This window comes from Chelon labrosus, assembly GCF_963514085.1.
Source record: "Chelon labrosus genome assembly, chromosome: 17".
NCBI classification, from domain to species: Eukaryota; Metazoa; Chordata; class Actinopteri; order Mugiliformes; family Mugilidae; genus Chelon; species Chelon labrosus.
In genome coordinates, this window is record NC_140350.1 from 1,307,855 (window position 1) to 1,328,897 (window position 21,043).

General features: G+C 40.9%; 1 protein-coding gene across 2 annotated transcripts in view; it reads right to left on the bottom strand.

The window, feature by feature from the left end:
* Positions 1 to 21,043, bottom strand: part of nrxn2a (neurexin 2a) — a 145,860-nt gene that overhangs the window by 90,757 nt on the left and 34,060 nt on the right. For both annotated transcript variants that reach the window (XM_084564753.1, XM_084564752.1), the window contains exons 4-12: positions 16,056 to 16,485; positions 15,062 to 15,445; positions 14,069 to 14,272; positions 8,017 to 8,043; positions 4,085 to 4,204; positions 3,617 to 3,998; positions 2,518 to 2,708; positions 2,088 to 2,261; positions 843 to 962 (exon numbers count right to left, since the gene is read on the bottom strand). In XM_084564753.1, coding sequence (XP_084420879.1) covers positions 843 to 962; positions 2,088 to 2,261; positions 2,518 to 2,708; positions 3,617 to 3,998; positions 4,085 to 4,204; positions 8,017 to 8,043; positions 14,069 to 14,272; positions 15,062 to 15,445; positions 16,056 to 16,485 — 2,032 coding nt within the window. The remainder of the gene's footprint in view (positions 1 to 842; positions 963 to 2,087; positions 2,262 to 2,517; positions 2,709 to 3,616; positions 3,999 to 4,084; positions 4,205 to 8,016; positions 8,044 to 14,068; positions 14,273 to 15,061; positions 15,446 to 16,055; positions 16,486 to 21,043) is intronic.

A 21,043-nucleotide genomic window follows, 5' to 3' on the forward strand; every position in this document is an offset into this window, starting at 1 on the left:
TACACTCACTGCTACAAACAAATTATCCTCAAATATGTTTTTGGTAAAATGTCCTTTTCTCTCTTAACAATACTGCAAAACAGCACATGTCAGTAATTATTTCCACAAAGGCACAATTCTTCTAGTATTCTAAATGACTTTGGAGCGAATGAAGCTTAACCTGCCATGACTGGAACAATAAGCTTAATGTTAATCTTTTGCTATTGTAAGTATGAAAAGCTTCTGGTAGAAGTCATGTCTTTAATATTGGACATAGAGGACTCTTTATAGAGGAAGTAGCAATAAGAGTAGATACTTCCTAGCTGTGGTGCTATTAGTATGCTGTGCGCGATTACAGTGCAATTGATCCATTAAGTTAAAAATACAATGGATTCAAATGTAGGCACACCATATGCACACATTGTTATCACACAATCTTAGTGCAGAGAAAAACTAGAATAAAAAATGAAAAATTATACGTTAGTGTTGGAATAGAAAAGCTGTCACATTCAACTGAAGAGTAATCATTAATGCTTGACATTATTATTGTTTTTGGAGAACCATTTTTGAAGTGTTTGAATGCTTTTTCCATTGATCATGTCAATCATTTTGAAAAGCTTAGCACGAGCCTTCGGGTTGATTTCCTGCTTTCAAGTCAGCAGTTTGCTTAAATTCATTACACAGAACATTTGTCGTAAATGGGCAATTGATCATATCAGGAATTTCTCTTTTGTTTGTATATTAATACTACAACTGTTGACTGAAAATTAATTTAAAAATAAATCACACTGAATGATTGATTATGTGAACTCATCAGTGTCATCTAATTTCTACTTCATCCTGCATAGGAAAACAGCACTTACGGTCACTGCAGAAAGGTCCCCCATAGGTAGTCATGGTGCAGTCACAGGAGAAGCCCTCCCACAGCTGCAGACATACTCCTTGGTGGTAGCAGGAGTCCTCTGTGCAGGTGGTGCTCGGACCTGCAGGGTGTTTACAGCAGATTTCCTTTGCTGTCATATTACAGTCAGCAAAACTGTATATGTAAAATTACTGAGAGCAGGCAGAAAAATAATGAATTTCAACATGTTTTTAGGAATAAAATGTTAACTCTAGTTATGAATGATGTGAACAAACCCCTCTGGAAATATTTTCAGGGTCAGAGTATAATAAAAAAATCTTTTTGAGAAAACTGTGCTTGAAAAGACGTATTACAAAATTCCATACACCTATAATAGAAATAGATATCATCATGAAACATTTTCATCTAACAAGTTTTCTAAAAATGTGCGTTTAAATATGCAAATAAGGTATTATCTAATGAAACATAGTTTAATTGGAAAACATTTCCAATGGGTACAAAAGGGTAGTCTGAATGTGTGTTTTGAATGTTTTCTTTTCATGCCCACTTCCTAAAGAAGGCATGGAAGCAAATCAGCACATAATCTCTTGACCAGTGTATTAAGTGGCTTCTTTGGTTTTTACCTGCCAGACCTCGTTTGTTGTTTTTTACTTTTGATTTGACATTGTCATTAATACGGCACAAAACAGATGTAATGTTATCACCAATTTAATATTAAGACTGAGTTGGGATTTCCTGTGCACACCCGCAAGAAGAAGATTCTTTTTAAATTTTTTCTTTCTGGTGAACCTAAATGCATCATACCATTGACCCACAGTCCAAAGACTCCATGACCTTTGCCCAAGTGTCACCACCAAACTTTGGACACACTTTGGACAATATAACTTAATAATAATATAACAATATACACCATGGCTTCTTGGTAAAGTAAAGGCTACGTTGGGAGATTATTTAAGATGATTAAACCTTTGTAGAACTCTGCTTTCACACTAGTAGATCTCAACAAAAGCAGCTGGACTCATTGACTGCAGCTTGATATTATTACATGTTGAGTAATCATGTAGCCTGTGTAAGAAATAATTAAACCACAGGATGTGTTTACCGGCCACTTATGTTGAAGGATTCAAAAAAACTGTTTAATACAAACCAAAGCGGAGTAATTAATTTTCAGGCACCATCATGAACTGTTTAAATACCAGGAAATCAGATTACAGGAATGATTCACACGTGTTTAAAATATCCTCACCTCCACAGCCGCGCTCCACCTCCCCCACCCTGTGGAGGGCATCTGCCAGCAGGTCAGGGAGTCGTCCATTCAAATCCACAGATGCAAGACAGCCCTTGTATCCTTCCCTGGATGCTATTAACCTGGGGAGGCTGCTGTACATGCTCTTCCCAACACCTCCAATGTACAGCTCCCCTATAAGAAATAGAAGTTGCTCAAGAGAAAATATCTCCCCTCAGTTTCGCTCAGTTTGCCACATCCAACACTTGTATTCAACCTCCTAAAATAAAATGTTCACACTAAATTGTTGTACAACAATGCAAAATTCACAGTGAATGTGTGAATGGTTGTACGTAAATGCAGAATTTGACATGACAAACGAATGCATCGATATTGAATTTATTGCAGCAAGAATTCACTTCGATCAAAATGACTTTAACTGATCATTTACCTTTTAAATCCAGGTTGCGAGCTCCATTGGCATGCTGAGTAACGGTGCGGGAATCAATCTTAAGGACGTGCACATTGTTGTTGTCACGGGAGATCACCACATTGTGCCATTGGTTGTCATTGAGGGGCTTGTCTGAGTTACCCTTCATTAGTGACGGCCCATTTCCCAAGTCAAAGACATAATGTATGTACCTACAAGACAACACAGATGTCTGCATCCAGTAAGCCTTTTATCTCCACATACCACATGACATTTACAAACTAGCATTACCAGTTTTGTGTACCAAGTCATTAAAAGAATATAATCACATCATTAGAGGGACTATTATATAATTAGGGGTTAAATTATTGTGATAGTCTGCATTGCTGTGTACCTGTCAATAATGTCCAAAAAATTGCTGGACATTCAAATAAATAAGTAAATGTAACTAAAATAAATAAACGGATATATACACACGGTAAGGATTCAGGCATACCATTATGTTGACATTAAATTCAACTCACAAATAAGCTGCTACACTTCACACATATCACCGAGCAGTGTTGGAAGCCATGTTTTTGTCTGTGTTGTCTGAGTGAGCTTCTGCTGCAGGCTCCAGAGCTGAACAAGACCTCCTGCTGACTAATTGCTTACTGGGAGAGAGTCTGTGCAAGGTCTGATACTACAATTGTTGCTTTGCTTTTCTCTGTTTCAACAACAAAAATTATGAAAAAATGATGACTAAAAATATTTGGGAAGTATCAGTGATCGTGCTTGTGTATGGGAATACATGTGTCCTCTCTCTTCTTGTCCCAGTTTAGCATAATTATTTCTGATAAATGATTTTAAATGCATTAGGTGCCAATGTACTGTGCTGCAGGCGGATGGATTCAAGAAATGACTCATGATTAGGTCATTTTGAGCCTAGGAAAGAAGAGACTCTTCTATCCTTGTGGTCTGAATTTTGTAAGATGAATGCAATGACTGAAATGACTGGAATAAAATACTACAAATGTACAAATCTAGATATACAGTATGCAAACAGTTTAGTCTTCTGCCAAACAGCTCCTTCTATCTTCACTCAGCACAGCTTTGTATGTAGATAAAGCCGACCACTTACCCTTTGACTAGCTCCACCACAATGAAGTCACTACCATCTCCAGAGTTGTAAAGAATTAGGCCATCTGGACTAGTAGTCTTGAACTGAAAGAAAAGGTGCATGGAAGCATAGGCCTGCAAAGTAGAGAAGGCCAAGTAGCTGGCTTGAGATAGAAAAGTTACAGGATTGGCAACAATGTTCCTCATGCCAAATCGGGCATTTAGCTCGCAGTAGGAGATGTCTCCGTTCTTGCACTGGTCCAGATAGAGCATGCTGTTGAAGGACAGACCCTGCAGATGGCCGATGAAATTGGAAGGCATCACAGAGATAAATCTGCGCTCTGTCATGATCCCTGTCTCGATGTTGTTGAACTCGAGGCGGGTGTGGGCACCAGTCATGTGGCCTAAGGAACAAAACATTCTGCTTAAACTGCAAATATGTCTCAGTGTCTGCACCTTTGTTACAACAGCTCATTTGTCCCTACTATACCTTCCACAGTCACATTGTCTACAGAGAGCTGCAAGTTCTTCCCACGCCGCACCACCTTCACTGTGTGCCACTCATTGTCATTCAGCTTCTCGCCTACCAGGAGCACCTCCGGTCCCTTGCCTGAGAGGAGGAAAGCGTCAAGTGCTGACATTCATACAACATGAGCTCACTGTACAGTCTGTCCACACAAAGCTCTCAACAAGAGAAGCACTCTCAAGGTGCATATGTTCATTTACTTATCACTAAAGCACAAAAACTGGCCTGTAGGCAATATTCCCCTACTATTTGTATTTGCTTTATACACAGTAAAACTAAAAACAAAACAAAGGAATTGCAACAGTGCTTTTAAAGTGAATGTTTTAAATGTACTGAAATAGCATGCTTTCACTTTATAGGGTAATTTGGGTTATGTACTGTATATCTAGAGGCTTGGCTCGAACAAAATAGCTCTAAGTTTCAGAATTTCTGCACTATCATCTACCTTTTTTTAACCAGTTTTAAAATAGGTCAGAGTGCAGAAGCCTGCCACTGCAGCACCGTCATCCTGAATCAACGCCTATGCAACAGGCTGACACAGCAGTTCAAAGGAATTCTGACATCGCTTGGGAAACTAATTGGCCATGCCTAAGCTGACTGCGCCTTTAGGGCTTTGTCTGTCTAATTGAGCTCGGGTGCAGGAGAATTACAGGGGACGTACAGAGGGCAAAAAATGGAAAACAACAACTGGTTTCCCAACACTTCACTGTTTTATCCTCTGGGAAATAAAACTGCAAGTAGGGACTTTGTCCAGGTCTGCGTATCAAGTCTCTTCACAGTACACCGCATGACACCGCCATCCACCTGCTGAATATTGACAACCTGCACCAGACGGATCAATCACATCAAATCCTGCTCCCTCTATATTTGAAGGATTTATTTAGATAATGAAAAACAAACCACTCGCCGAAATCATGTCCAACAGAAATGTTTACCTCATAAACCACTATCATAAAAACAGAGGAAGAGACGAGATTTGCTGTAATGAAAGAGTAGATAGCGGAATACTGGATAGTACTCATCGTATCTGTGCTTTTCAGAAAGGAGCTTCCTTGCTATCTAATGTCAGCATAGAAACATACAAATATCAAAATAGTAATTGAAATTGAAAGGAAAATGAAGGTGGACATTTTGTGTTATATGGCTGAAGATATACCTTGACTATTGACACATCAAATGTACGTTAGTGATACAGTACAGCATTAGCATATATGCTGCTGTTGTATGCATGCCCTTATCTTGTTGGTTTGGAGAAATCAGAAAGAACACTAGTTGGAACCTCCCAAAGGGATCAATAAAGTTGTCTATCTATCTATCTATCTATCTATCTATCTATCTATCTATCTATCTATCTATCTATCTATCTATCTAAACATGCATGTGATTAAGTATTTAACAGAGAAGACTGAGAATACATGCATCATGTTTGGCAAATTATATACAAAACATATATGGAACTGGTGATCCTGGCCCCAGTATAATACGGTATGGGACCCAAAGGCCCCCACTAACAACATTCTGTTGCCAGACACCACAGGACACCCTCAGAAAGGCCCATGTCCATTCTCTGATGAGTCACAACTGTTTTGGAGACACAAGGGAGACCTACACAATATTAGGAAGGTGGTCATAATGTTATGCCTCATTGCCATATATCAGCATTGCCAAATCAGAGTCCAGAGACCTCCTTTAGTAAACATTTAGCGAATAGTCGTACAGATAAACTGTTGTGGTAGTCTTTGATTTCCAAACTACCTTTGCTTCACAAGGTCATCTTCCAGGGGCTCGGGAGTAAGGCGCACATGTAAGGGGTCAATTTTGTCCAGTTTGATCCTCATTTAAAATTGAATTTGATTAATAGTTTTAAACAAAGACCTGGTGCTGTTATACAGGTTAGCATTAGGAGTGAGCTAAGACTTCTGAATGCAGGATCTGTGTGTTAATCAAAGCATGTTATCATAATTCTGCAATTTTGAAGAACGAATGTCTCGTTTCAAAAGTTTGCAGTGTACCATTATTCCCTAGATTCCAGATAATTAATCAGGATCACTGCAGCAACATTTGTTCCTACCACTATTACCCTCCCACTGTGTATCCAGTTGTGGACAGCTTTCAAGCAGCTGCTGCAGATGGACTGTCTCCCTCATTCCTTTAGAAATAGGCTTGCAAGATGCTTGGTATGAGATGTCTCAATTCTTGCTCCTATAACCAGCTCTAAGGTAATGCCTTAAAGTAGTCATAATTAAAATATTCACAATGAGACTACGGAAACCACATGATTCTGCATGAATCATTTAATCATCTTTGCAGTTTAAAATTGGCTATTATCATTCATAAACCCCACTATTATCACATTCAGTGTTAAATGCTTTTTTAAAGGACACTGGTGAAGCATACACATAGTCCTTGGATCAGAGCAATCCTTAATTTTGCACACATACTGTACATATTTTCTGTGGACAATTTGTGATGGTGCAATGCCATCTGCTGGTACAGAAAATTATACTTTAGCCTTATTTTAAATTAGCCATATTCATGTTGACCAGATAAAGACACTGCAGACTATTTAATATCATGGACAGTTGATTTTGTTCAAAATATGCATAGTAAATCTCAGATCAATGGATTTACATGAGACATAACTGCGGATTATTGATTCTTCCGTTATTGGTGATTAAATATTAACACAAGCTTATGTGTAAAACAGCTGTTGCAATAGGATATAATAATAATGACTTAATGTTCAGGATGTTAATCACTTGACAAATTAGATGTGAACATTTAAATGTTTTATTCTGGAGTATGCAGGAATTATTTATACATGAGGGGCAGGAACAAGTTTCAGCCAGCACTCGATTATAGTGATGTATTTTATAAGCATTATTAATAAGCCTCCTCTGTTTAGGATGATCTAAGTCAGAGAGCTGTTCACCTCTCCAGTGGAAATAGAGCAACAATCTGCATCATAAGTCCTACAATCGGTGCACTATGACCCAAAGTAGCACTCCATTTTCCTTGAAAATTCATGACCAGAAAATCAACTGTGTTAATCCAGATGAAGTTTTTCTTCTGGTATTCATCTGTCATTTAAGAATGATTGAAATATGTATGATATATTTGTCTTATAATGTGAAGTAGTATGTATAGTATAGTACATTTGAATAGTATTGTCAAGTTTTTGAGGATGAGAGTTTGTATTAATTTTCTTTTCACATTTCAATGATTTTAGACATTTTATATGTTTAGATATAATATATTTTTTTCTTCTGGTTTAGGATACACCTTTCAAAATCCAATTAAAATGATCAGTAACTGTGAGATTTAGACACTATATTAAAAGTATTTTTGATGGAATTTGGCATCTGATGATTAGACTTAATCCAAATGTAACCCACCACAGTTCCTCTCCTAAAACAGGAAGAATTGTTTTTTTTTTTTTCTTTCTTTCTCTAAACTGGGATTGGGAACTGCTTTTCTTACTGGAGACCATTGCAACTGTACCCAATTATCAGCTATACGTGGAAATTAGTCACAGGAATATGAATGACAGGCTCAATGGCTGCACAACAGCCGACTGCTGTATGTCAAATTTAGCTACATTTGATTAAAACATTAGTATAATGAAATAACAATGATTTGTGTAATTTAAATTGTTGGATTTCACAAGAGCACATACCAATCCAATTATATTCAACATTACAGCTTCTTGGCACAGTGAAGTCTCATTCTTATCTTTATAATGATGCTTGTGAGAAAGGTAACAGCAAAAATAAACAAGTGTGTGGCAGAATAAATGAATTATGTCCTGTTTCATGAGGGAAGAAAGTCATTTGAATATACCACAGTGCATGTTCTCTCAATCATAGTAACAGTAAATAATCATAGGAGACACTTACTGAGATTACAGTCTATCCTGATACAATCTGGTGAGAGAGAGAGTGAGATGGTGAGATTAAAAGGAAAAAAAGAACGTCACAAAAGAGGAGAATATTTCACATCCTTCAAGGTACATTCTGCAGACACTTCAGTGCTTTTCAGAGCCCACCATCCGGGGACAGCCTTGAGAGTCTAAACCGCCACTTTCCCCCTTGTAGTGTACGTAACATTAGATAGAAAGGGACTATGAGTGAAAGGAAAAGCTCAGTGTGTGTCTGGCTCAGCTGGACGTATAACATACTAGTTCAAAGTTAGGATCAATAAGAATTTTATTGACCATAAGAGTAGAGGTTCACCAGTCTTATATTTAGGCTGTTACTTGGCTTGTTAAATCCAGAATGGGGAGACTTTGACAGTTTCAGATGACTCATTTACTGACATGTGCTTTGGGGTAATTTCAGATAATTCAAATACGCACTGCTGTGAAGAATAGTGTTTTAAGCTGATGACGAAAAATGGAAAATGGAAACTGTGCTAGATATGTGCGTATCACATGGAGATAATTAAAAAGATTTTAACATGTAAAACACAATAAAACATCTTAAAACTTCTCAAGATGAGAGTGAGTCATCTCAGTTTCTTGAGATCATAGACACTGTGCATCATAACCTATGAGTGCGTGATTTTGCAGGGGTGTGTTAAGGATAGTGTTTATGCATCCGTGTTCATTCATTCATTCATCTTCTGTAACCGCTTGTCCTGTGAAGGGTCACAGGAGGATTGGAGCCTATCCCAGCTGCCATCGGGCGAGAGGCAGGGTACACTCTGGACAGGTCGCCAGTCCACTGCAGGGCTATGCATCCATGTTAATGTGGCTAATTCGAACAAATACTATTGAACAGGTCACAATTAATAGATCATAGTTCATTTGTGGGAGAGGCTGTGGGTCAGTAGGTAGAGCGGGGTGTCCCTGAACCAGAGGGTTAGTGGTTTGATCCCCAGAATGTGCCACATGCCGAAGTGTCCTTAAGCAAGACACTGAACCCCCAGTTGCTAGCAGTGTGTGGCACTGGTGTGTAAATGTATGTGTGCTTGTGTGAGCGAATGGGAAGATGCATCTGTGACTGTAAAGCGCTTTGAGTACCAATAGGTAGTGTGATGACCCCTGGTGTTATCTTTGGGAGTAACCACTGTTTGTCTCTCTTTCAGGTAGCTGATTATGTGACAGGTTACAAAAAGTCGTACCTGGGATCATTGGTTTGTTAAAAAGTTTGTTTGTGTCTGTGGTGGCAGTTGCCACATGTTGCTTGCTCTGCTGGTTTGGTCTAGTTTATTAGTTTTCCAATGCTGATTTTTGATGATTTGTTGTCAGGTTAAGAAATTTGGCTTGTGGGGTTTTTGATCTGTTTTTGTGGGGAGATCCACCACGTGTTCTCTAGTAAAATAGTTTGACCTGATGTGGGATCGCCATTTGCTATTCAGTAAGAGTTACTGTCTTGACACACTGGGTGCAGAGATTTCTCCGTTAGGCTGCAGGACATTTCTCCTTTAAGTTGCGTCAGTATTTTATTTTATTTTTTTTGTAGTGTTGTGGGGAGTGGCTAGTGTTGATTGTCTTTGGACATCTATCTCGGGGGCATTTCCGTGGGCTTTTCTTGTAGGGTTACTGTAGGGTTGCTACCCAGGGTTACTGGGTTTGTGCTTAATCTACCCATTCCAGAACCACATGAAGACTAGGGCTGAGTCCTTAGTAAGTTTAGCTAGGCAGATAGGGGGAAAACCTCTGCAGGGCTTTGTTTGACCTAAGTGTGTGTCTGGCAGGAACACATTACTGTCTGTACTGGTGGATTAGTAATTATGGCTTCTTTGTCAGGGTTTTTTGATGTGCCTACGGTGGCATTTGTGAATAGCTGTAAAAAGGATGAGCTGATTCAAATAGCAAACCATTATAGCAGTAAGGTTGCAGAGCAGAAGTGAAAGGAGGAGGTTAAGCAAGTGGTGTTATCATCTTTGTTTGAAAAAGGTGTGTTAAAGGAGAAAGAAGTGGGAGTGGCTCCCACGCCTGTGTCAGCACCAATGGTTGTACAGACAGCTGGCCTAACTTTTGAGCAGCAGAAGGAACTATTGGCAATGCAGTTTGAACAAGAGAGATTGAATAGTGAGAAGCTACTTGAGTTGAAAAGAATGAGGCAGAGTATTGAAAAAATGAAATTGGAGCTGGAACAGTCAAGGTTGCAACTAATAAGAGAGGTAAGCTTTCTCCAGGGAGGTCTGGGATGGAGGAGTCAGCTTCTGCACGAGGAAGAGTAGATGTTGTGGCTAATCTGCAGTTGGTCCCAAAGTTCAATGAGCAAGACCTGGATTCATTTTTCACTCTCTTTGAAATGGTTGCCAATGTAAGAAGGTGGCCAGATGAAGACATAGTGCTCATGTTTCAGTATGTCCTCATTGGAAGAGCTCAGGAGGCCTATTCAGCTATATGTGCTGAAGATCTGAATTATGATATGGTAAAGGCAGCTGTGTTGAAAGCATACGAGGTAGTCCCTTAAGTATGTCTGTGAAGGTTCTCAGTCATCCAGGTCATGGTATATCTGCTTATCGGCAGAAATTTAGGACTTGGGTGAAAGGCATTAAGCAAACAAATGTGGAATTCTTCCCATTTTCACCGTTGGTACATGGCAGCAGACGTTGATGATTTTGATGGTTTTTGTGAGCTGATTGTGTTAGAGCAGTTTAAAAGCTGTCAACGTATTGCAACTTATGTGAGTGAGCAGAAACCCTCCACTGCTCTTAAAGCAGCTGAGTTAGCTGATGACTTTGTGTTGACACATAGATGCGTTTGGGTGGAGAATGGAAAAGTGGGGATGAAAGCTATAGTAATTCCCGTGGTGGTGCAAAGTTTTCAATGCCAGGGTCCTCACGTAGGCCTGTATTTACAGGGTGACTTGAGGGTGCCAGGGTATGTAATTATTGCCGTGGAGAGGGGCACTGGAACGACCAGTGTCCACTGTTAAAGTCCAAGGTGAAGCATCAATTGTCACTGAATGCGTTTTTTTATGCTCTACGGCTTTGGAAAAAAGACCAACAATGTGCGGGACAAAGTGTTTCTGGTTTTGAGCCATTTATTGCTGATGCTTTTGTGTCCTTGGTTGGTAGTGCCAAACGTGTCCCGATTAGGGTGTTGCGTGACACAGGTGCTAAACATTCATTTATTGTGAAGTCAATACTGCCTTCTTTGCCCCAAACTGACATTGGAGATTTTGTGTTAATGCAGGGTATGGAGCTCAGTTTGATTCCTGTGCCACGCCACAATATTGTATTACATTGTGAGCTGGTACAGAGTACTGTTCCTGTTGGGGTCCGACCAGCATTACCACTTGATGTGGAAATGATTTTGGGTAACGACCTGGCTGGTAGTGCTGTGTGGGCCTCTGGACCACCATCTCCTGTGGTTGTTTCCAAGCCACTTGAGAGATGTGAGAGTGAGCAGGGAGAACCTTAAGTTTTTCCAGCCTGTGTCGTGACCAGGGCATTATGTCTGATTCTGACCCTGTTGAGTTGGAAAAAGGTCAAATCATACGGTTTTGTTGCCTGATCTACCGCTATACGTTAATAAGGAAGAGTGAGTGGAAAGCCAAAAGGCAGATTCATCCCTGTCTGGTTTGTGGAATGAAGTTTTGCCTTTGGACAAGATCAGGGACATGCTTGTACGTAAGTGGGTGCCCTGCAATGACAACTTTGTGGGAGAAGCAGTTTTTCAGGTGGTGGTGCCAAGTACATTCAGTGTTGAAGACAACGGATGATAGTTGCGGACATTTGGGGATAAAGAAAACGTATGACCATGTCCTGCGTTATTTCTTTTGGCCTTGGTTAAAGCATGACGTTTCGAGTTATGTCAAGTTGTGTCACACATGCCTCACAGGGCCTTTTGCAAAAACTTCTCATTGGTGGTTGCGCCCCTGACTGACTTGTTGAAAGGCAACACTAGGTTTGTATTAGGGTTTAATATTTTTCCCGAAAATTAGATGAATCAGATCCCGGGAAAAGACGACCCATTTCCCGGGAATCCCGGGAAATAGCTGTTTTTTGTTGTTGTTGTTTTTGCCCAAGTAATGTATCGATATCATTCAAATATGCGTTCCCAGCATGTTTTATATTATTTGTAACATTATTAGGGCAAGAAACACAGTTAATGTCCATATCAACAAAGTTTGCAATGATCAATTCTGCTGCGTGGTCAAGTGAGCTGCGTGCGTGACAGCCTATCTGTCAAAAAGCAGCTACCGTATTGGTGTAGAACGATCACATGACCAACCGTGCCACCACTCGCGACCAAGATCTTATTACGCTCTGAAGAAACTAGTTCTGCATAAAACATAGACGCATCGGCAATCGACAGGAATTTTTGCGACGAACTTTTTTTGGGTAGCTTAGCATGACTCGTTATGTTTTATGAACTAAAGATTGTGTAGATGCCAGACTGTGGAGCGGGATGAAACGATAGCAGGGTTCACCTTACGGCCTAACAAAGCTGGCTGCAGACATCATTAGGAGGTTGGTAGCCTACTGCTGCAAATGACATTTGCTGCCGCTAGGGTGCGTGGATTTCTAGGCTATAGCCTACTGCTGCACTGAATTCAACGTTAACGTAACACAACAATAGAAGCGCACGTGTAACAAAAAATAAATATATATTTCCCGTTTCCCGTCATAACCTTTCCCGGGAATCCCGTTTCCCGGGATTAAACCCTAGTTTGTATGGTCTGCCCAGTGTCAGGTGGCATTTGATAATGTGAAGACTCTATTGTGTGCGCTATATAAAAACAATGCCATTTACTATAGCTTGATGCACCTCTACTCAAAACCCAAACCTTGATCTGTTTCCAGCTCAGATTGTTTTAAAACATCTCCTGCCTGCACTGCAGGACTGATAAGTAATATTTAAATACAAAGTAAAAGTGGCGATTTGCACAACCTGCAGCCACAACAATACTTACACCATGAAAAAAACTAAGATAGCACAAATGCATGCTTTGCATGCAGTAGCAAGTATCTTTTAAATTCATCTCAATTTTCAAACGTTTGGCCTTAGAGTGGATTCACCCACTTGTCATTTACATGTTCTGAAGAATTAAACCAATTTTTCTGGCTGCACATGAATATACTGGTGTAAGTCAGGTGGCTGAGGAGTGCTCTCTAGCTGTCAACCATCACAGAGCAGTGGATACAGGCAACCAGAGACCAGGATGATTTTCTGGTGCAGATGTGTGCATGTTTCTGTGTGTGTCCATCGCTGATGCACTCTGTTTAGTGAAGTGGCTCTAGACTGGACTGGCCAGCAAATGTGAGGGGTGGGAACTAAGATGTTCACATCTACAGTGCAAGCAGTTTAAGTGGTGATATTTCAGCATAATGATGAATTGGGTCTCTGACTGCCTTCTCCTTGAACTGCAGACAAGCCATTGAAGGGCTGAAAGAGCCGAGGAAGTCAGGTGGGACCTGACCACAGGATGAACAGAGAGAATGAGAGAGAGGCAAAGAGAGAAAGGTAAGACAGAATAGCCTCACACACATAAAGTTGCTTAAAAAGGCACTAAACCCCTTACTTTCCTATGGCTTTTTGGATTTAAAGACGAATTCTTCAACAACATCTTTTACTAGTTAATCTTAGATTAAGTTACAGCATTCTTAGTGTTTTTCACTAAACTGTTGTTTATGTTTAACCCATGATATATCCAGTGATCATCCTTATTGGTACATACACACATTTGTGTATGTATGTAAATTTAATAAGGTTTGCTAGATTACTGGTGGCCTTTTTTCCTCTTTCCATGCTGCTTTGTGTTTACACAGACAAAGCAAAAGGTGCATTTTTAAAATAGGGGTAAGAAATAATTGGCCATATGCAGAACAGAACCAGGGGAGAGTGCTTATAATATTTTTAGGCAACTGTAGTTATTGTGTATGAAGATGTGTATGGGAGAGCCTCAGACAAAACAAATATACTGAAATATCTTTTGAAGTAACACGTCCTTAAAGGTCAGAGTATCATATTTGCTGCGACAGCATTACCCAGGTTCACAGTGAGTTTCACTCTGCCTCCGTCCAGCTCCAAACGCAGGGTGTCCGCTGACTGCTGAGAGGTGGTGGCCATCAGCAGCCCAAAGGCCCTCTGGGACATAAAGCGCAGGGACACATCCTCGGCCTCTGTATGGAGCGTCCTTGGCAGCACCACCTTCAGATACATGCTGCCGTCATAGCTCACCATAGTGGCCTCTGTTTATTTGAGGCATAGAGAGCATTATCAGACACTAGTTGGAATCACAATGCTAAAAGAAAATGTTTGAGATTATCCTGGGTGCTGCATGATAGAATTTTAGATTGCATTTTTCATCTGTCGCACCAGATGGCAGAAAAAGTCTGGAGCATACAAAGACTATGAAGAGATTGCAGCAGCAGCAACCAAATTCACGACATATTTATACTCACTATAGTGCAATACAAGAGGGATATCATACATCCCTCATACTCATTAGCTGCCAATGGAGCTGCATGGTAAATGCAGAGTGATTCAGGCTGAGTTATTCAGGCAGAATCACCAGAAAGCACCACTGCATTTCTAATGAAACGCTGGCAACCACATGCTACTGAAAATCATGCTAATGAATCACTCTACTGTAGGAAAACACTAGCAAATCACTTTTGAATGGGTTAAATGAAATGCATCATAATTTTCCATTGTCCCGTTTTTGCCACTTGATTATTTTGTGGACATGAAGGGTTATTTAGAGTTAAGAGTATGGGTATCATTTGAATATTATTGATACAATACAATATGAACATACGGCAATTGCACATTGAAGTATAATTGTTTTGCAGAATCAAGTCCTAACAATGTGTTTTCTCTGTGTCTGCAATGATTCTGTTTGTGCAGACACTCTCTAGCTGCTGCACACCTCAGTTAATAAATAAAGTACCAGCTGAAGTGTGATAAAAGCTTTCCAGTAGAATTTTTAATATCACTCATCCTCCCCATCCTCTACTATCCTTCTCAGAAACGCTTACCTTTCTCACAGCTTGGGCCTAAGTAGCCAGTGCTGTTGCAATCACAAATGTGGCGGTTCCAGCCCTCCCTACAGTATCCGCCATTGGCACATGTGTCCCTGCCACACCTGACATGAGTCTCTCTTGTGCAGAAGCTGGTGACACCTGTGGCGCTCTGAACCTCTGCCAGCCTCCACAGGTTCCGACTCTGTCCGTCAATGAAAAGGTCCCTCACACAGCCCACATAACCAAGGCCGAGTGAGGCTGTCCACACCTCTGGGGGGAGCATGAGGGCTTGGCGATCCTCAGGTAAACCTCCAAGATACATGTTGTTATCTAGGTCAAGGATCTCACTGCCTTCATTAGCAGAAAAGGGGATGCTCTGGCTGTTGACAGAGAGGAAGCCTGTAGGGCAGGCATTAACTGTGAGTCAACCTGTACTTATACAATATTTTTATTTACTGAAAAAAAAGACAGGTGTGTGTGGGTTGTACTAAGTAAGCAAGCAAGCGAAATGCGAGATTATAGAAGTGGGTCCTGGTCTGCTTGTTTTAGAAAGACACTGGCAGTCGGGAGTTGACTTTATGAGCAAAACTGTGTGAAAAGTGAAGAATTATACATGACAAATCTGCATTGACTACTCTGCTTAAGAAAAGCAGAAAGGTATTTATAGAAATGAGAAGGAACTGCTAACGGCTACTAAAAAGGCAGACATTTCAGGCAGTTTGAGTTGGGTGACTGTATAATTGGCCACTAGTGAAATAAGTTGGCACAGGTTTCAAAATGTTATACATAGATTATAGCATCCAAAAGTACCATTTTAATTAAAACCTAATATGCATGCATGTTTCACTGCAGTGATTAAGAAGCGCCCTGATGTGACTTTATCAATGCTGGCATATGGTGATTTCACAGCTTGGGACCCTTACACTACACAGCTAAAAGAGGAGAAGCATGGTAACAGAAGCAGATAGAAGGCAACCCCTGCCTTCACAAAAACACAAAATTATCTTACCACTGCGCCCTTTCCTCTGGAAATCCACATGGCACCACTCGCCATCATCCAGCCGCTTGTTACTGGCTTTGATCTTGATGCTGCCAGAGCCCATATCCATGACCAGGTAGAGAAATCCATCCAACAGCTCTATGGCAAAGAAGTCAGCCCGGGGCTTCCTATCAGGATGCGTACCATGCATACTGCCATGGCTGAATAGCAGCAGGCCACTGGGCTCTGTGGTGCGGAAGTCAAAAGATATGGCGCCCGTCTTCTTTGTATTCCACCTGGGTAATGTCAAGTAGGCAGATGGCGTGTCGAAGGTGACTGGCTCCAGGGCTTCCACATTCTCGCAGCTGAATATCAGGTCACCATGGATACTGATCTTAGGGTCTTGCTGTTCAGCCAGCTGTGACAGCTCCAATCTAAACTCATTATTCTTGTAGACCACCTAATAAATGAGAGAGATGTTGTGTTGAGATGGCAGCTGGAGAGGGCAATAAATTTGGTGCAAAGGTTCAATATTAGTCATCAGTAAATACTAGAATCAATACAACACGGCGGCATTCACACGGGCATGCAGCAGACAGCATGTTGAATCATTCGGAGCTCATATAGAAAAGGCCCTTTTGATGTTATTGTGATTGCGATTCAAGACCTGTGTCAAATAAACCTGCACCTTTCATTAAATTTATTAATGATATATTAATAAAACCTAGAAATATTTACCATATATTTAGCTGAGACTGCCTGTGTCTCGTGCTGTGCATCCATGCAGAGACAGAAGAACCATGTCGAGCTGATCACATTTTACTTTTTCTTTTTTACTGATTCTCAAAGTTGACTGTTTTAAATTATTTGTGAGACTAAACATTCTTTTTCATCACGATAAGATCTTGCTTTTTAATCTGCATGTTTCCTGTTTTGTAACAAAAATGAAAAGCCTGACAACTGTTATGAGACAAAACCAGAAGGCAGGAAACAGTGGAAATGCTTCTAAAATTGGCAAATGAGTTTAAATTTAGATCTAAATGCAAACATTTACATTTTAGATCTAAAGATGACTCATTTAAGAATGGTCAGTGGTTCCAACAGAATAATCTTACGTTCAGTGCGGAGGTATACCAACATTGCCCTTACACAAATGAGAAACAATTTTGTGTGTTTATGCTGTGGTAGAGGGAAAAAGATCAAGTCCAGGCAGAGATGGTGGGTGGGAGAGAAGTGGACTTGATGCTTTACAAGAGCAACATGCAATTTAGTAGTGCAGAAGAGTGGTAAAAATCTAATTTTTTCCCAAAACTCCATTTACCTTTTGAGGAATGTCTTGCTATTGATTTGACATTTTAGATCGATCACAGGAAGTAGGTATAAACACAACCAAGATATTCACTCATATACAAGACATAGAAAACAAGGATGAAAGCGAGAGCACACTTCGACAGTGACTGTGTGGGCGTTTGTGTTTTGTTTTATTTTATTTTTTATTATTTTCATTCCAAGTTCATCAATATGCACTACGGGAGACAAAAAAAAACCTTGTCTCATTTTATATCAGTTGTAAGTCACCCCGACTGTTATCTGCCACGTCATTCTGCAGCCAGTCACCACCAGAGGGGACACACCACCCTGCATGGAGGACTAACGGCCGAGCTGGGAGGCAAATTGAGCCAATATCACACTTCACACTGCTGAGTGTGACTAATTAAGCAGTGAAATCAGACAGTGAAACTGACCATCAAGAAATGAGTGTAACAGGCAATTTTTAAATAGGAGGACAGTCAATCAAGGCAAGTCACTTATACAAAGAGGACATGGTGCATTAGAAGCTCACCACGATAACAACACAACAACTATGCGCAGATGGCTATAAAAAGGCACTGTGACCTCTGCTTGTCAATTATATAAGTCAAAGGACAATACAGGAAGTGAAATGCCATTTCACCAATTTGGACCATGTTGTATGTGACATCCCAAAACACATGAATAAAGCTGCTCCAGTTTCAGCTGATACAGTCACTGTGTCTTTTATGCTCAAGTACTGAAGAATAACAGCAGAAATTCTCTTGTAGTAGCAGTTGTATGAACACATTATTCATAACAAAACTGGGAACAATCTTTGGAGCATTAAAGTACAGGGACCTAATGATGCTGTGTGGGATATCCTGTGGGCACACACACTATAGACCAATAAACTGGTGTCTTCAAAGACAAATTCATCTCCCCCTGCAAGTTGTTGTAGCCGTGACATTCATCTCAAAGTTGCCATTAATTTCCCTGCACCTGATGAACCCAATGGCCTCTACCCAGCAACACACGCATCTGTTATCATGTAACGTCTAGAGAGAATAATCATGCCCCAAACTCTCTGCATTCAGCAACATCAGAGACAGATACCGCCCCCTAAATAGATCCACTGCTTACACAATAAATATTTCACTCTTTGCTCATTTTTCTTTCCCTTGAGAATTAAGATGAATACGTATGTGTGAACTTCCATTCACCATATTGGTTCCTAGTTGATCGCCAGACTCAAGAGCACTATCCCAAACTGATACATCTCTGAACCTGGCAAGTGGGATTTCCTGGCAGCATGCTCCTATTTGATCAGCTCTGTCACCATTTGCACTACTTTCATGACTCTTTATACAGCCATACTCTCACAGATGTACTACATGCCTGCAGTACATCTGTGTGACTATTCAGCAGCAGCAGCAGTAGGTCTAAAAACCACCACCGTCACGCCGCCCACAGAGCGGAGGTTGCAGCACTGGGACAATAACCTGTCTATAAATAACATTTCATGTTCATTTCACTGCTTGCTGACTGCACACTAACTATGTCGACACTCGGTTTAAAGATGTTGATATGTTTCTTTCATTACTTGATGTAATCTCTGTTACATGCTTTGGTTAAAATTGTCAATCATGCTGAGAATGAGCTCCTGTAACCCCGCCCCTCTCTTCCGAGAGATACGCCCACACAGGACACAATTGGACATGGGTAATGTTGCCTTGGCATCTGTTCAGTTATCAGCAGAGTACGGCAGCGTGGTGGTCTGAAGCCACATCGGCCCATTTATTGGGACCAGATTGAACCCAGAACAACAAGAGTTCCCAGAGAAGTTTGTCAATAAAGTTTTGAACAAGATGTTTCTGAATTCAGTAAATGCTGGAGTGCTTTAAAATCTTTATGTTATGTACTACATATAACAAATACTGCAGATAATATAACAAATTCAAGTGTACTTCAGTCAGTTCAGTACACTATTTAAAATGAATGGATTGTAATATATTAACAGTCTAACAGCGTGGGTTCTCTCAGGGTACTGTGTGACTGTTTGACTGTTTGAATCTTAACTTCGTGAAGGTTATGATAGTCAGAGACTGTGGTTTGTACTGTTGAATTGTCTTGTGTTGTACTAACACAAGGAAGGTCCCGGGTTCGAATCCATGGGCCGACTGGACCCAATCTGGGAGATTGCATGTTCTCCCTGTGTCTGCGTGGGTTCTCTCCGGGTACTCAGGCTTTCTCCCACTGTCCAAAGACATGCTCATTAGGTTAATTGGTGATTCTAAATCATTCTAAATTGTGACATTTCACAGGAACAAGCGGCTGCAGAAGATGAATGAATGAATGTACTAACACATGTTCCTATTATTTTGACAACCCCAATTTAGTCAGTGAGGTAGGCCAGAAAAATGAAAGTTTGAATTGCCAAATTTCTTACATTGTTTCATCATAAAGTGAACATTATAACAGTCATGAAGGATGGTTAACAGGACTTTAATAATATGAAGACTAATAGCCTAAAACATACACTATATTACCAAAAGTATTCGCTCACCTGCCTTTACTCATTCTATGAACTGAAGTGCCATCCCATTCCTAACTCATAGAATTCAATATGATGTCGGTCCACCTTTTGCAGCTATTACAGCTTCAACTCTTCTGGGAAGACTGTCCACAAGGTTGAGGAGAGTGTTTATAGGAATTTTTGACCATTCTTCCAAAAGCGCATTGGTGAGGTCACACACTGATGTTGGTCGAGAAGGCCTGGCTCTCAGTCTCCGCTCTAATTCATCCCAAAGGTGTTCTATCGGGTTCAGGTCAGGACTCTGTGCAGGCCAGTCAAGTTCATCCACACCAGACTCTTTCATCCACGTCTTTATGGACCTTGCTTTGTGCACTGGTGCACAGTCATGTTGGAAGAGGAAGGGGCCCGCTCCAAACTGTTCCCACAAGGTTGGGAGCATGGAATTGTCCAAAATGTTTTGGTATCCTGAAGCATTCAATGTTCCTTTCACTGGAACTAAGGGGCCAAGCCCAGCTCCTGAAAAACAACCCCATACCATAATTCCTCCTCCACCAAATTTCACAGTTGGCACAATGCAATCTGAAATGTACCGTTCTCCTGGCAACCTCCAAACCCAGACTCGTCCATCAGATTGCCAGATGGAAAAGCGTGATTCATCACTCCAGAGAACGCGTCTCCACTGCTCTAGAGGCCAGTGGCGGCGTGCTTTACACCATTGCATCCGACGCCTTGCATTGCACTTGGTGATGTGTGGCTTGGCTGCAGCTGCTCGGCCATGGAAACCCATTCCATGAAGCTCTCTGCGTACTGTACTTGGGCTAATCTGAAGGTCACATGAAGTTTGTAGCTCTGTAGCAATTGACTGTGCAGAAAGTCGGCGACCTCTTTGCACTATGCGCTTCAGCATCCGCTGACCCCTCTCCGTCACTTTACGTGGCCTACCACTTCGTGGCTGAGTTGCTGTTTTTCCCAAACGCTTCCATTTTGTTATAATAGAGCTGACAGTTGACTGTGGAATATTTAGGAGCGAGGAAATTTCACGACTGGATTTGTTGCACAAGTGGCATCCTATGACAGTTCCACGCTGGAATTCACTGAGCTCCTGAGAGCGGCCCATTCTTTCACAAATGTCTTGTTTCACAGTCTGCATGCCTGAGTGCTTGAATTTATACACCTGGGGCCAGGCCAAGTG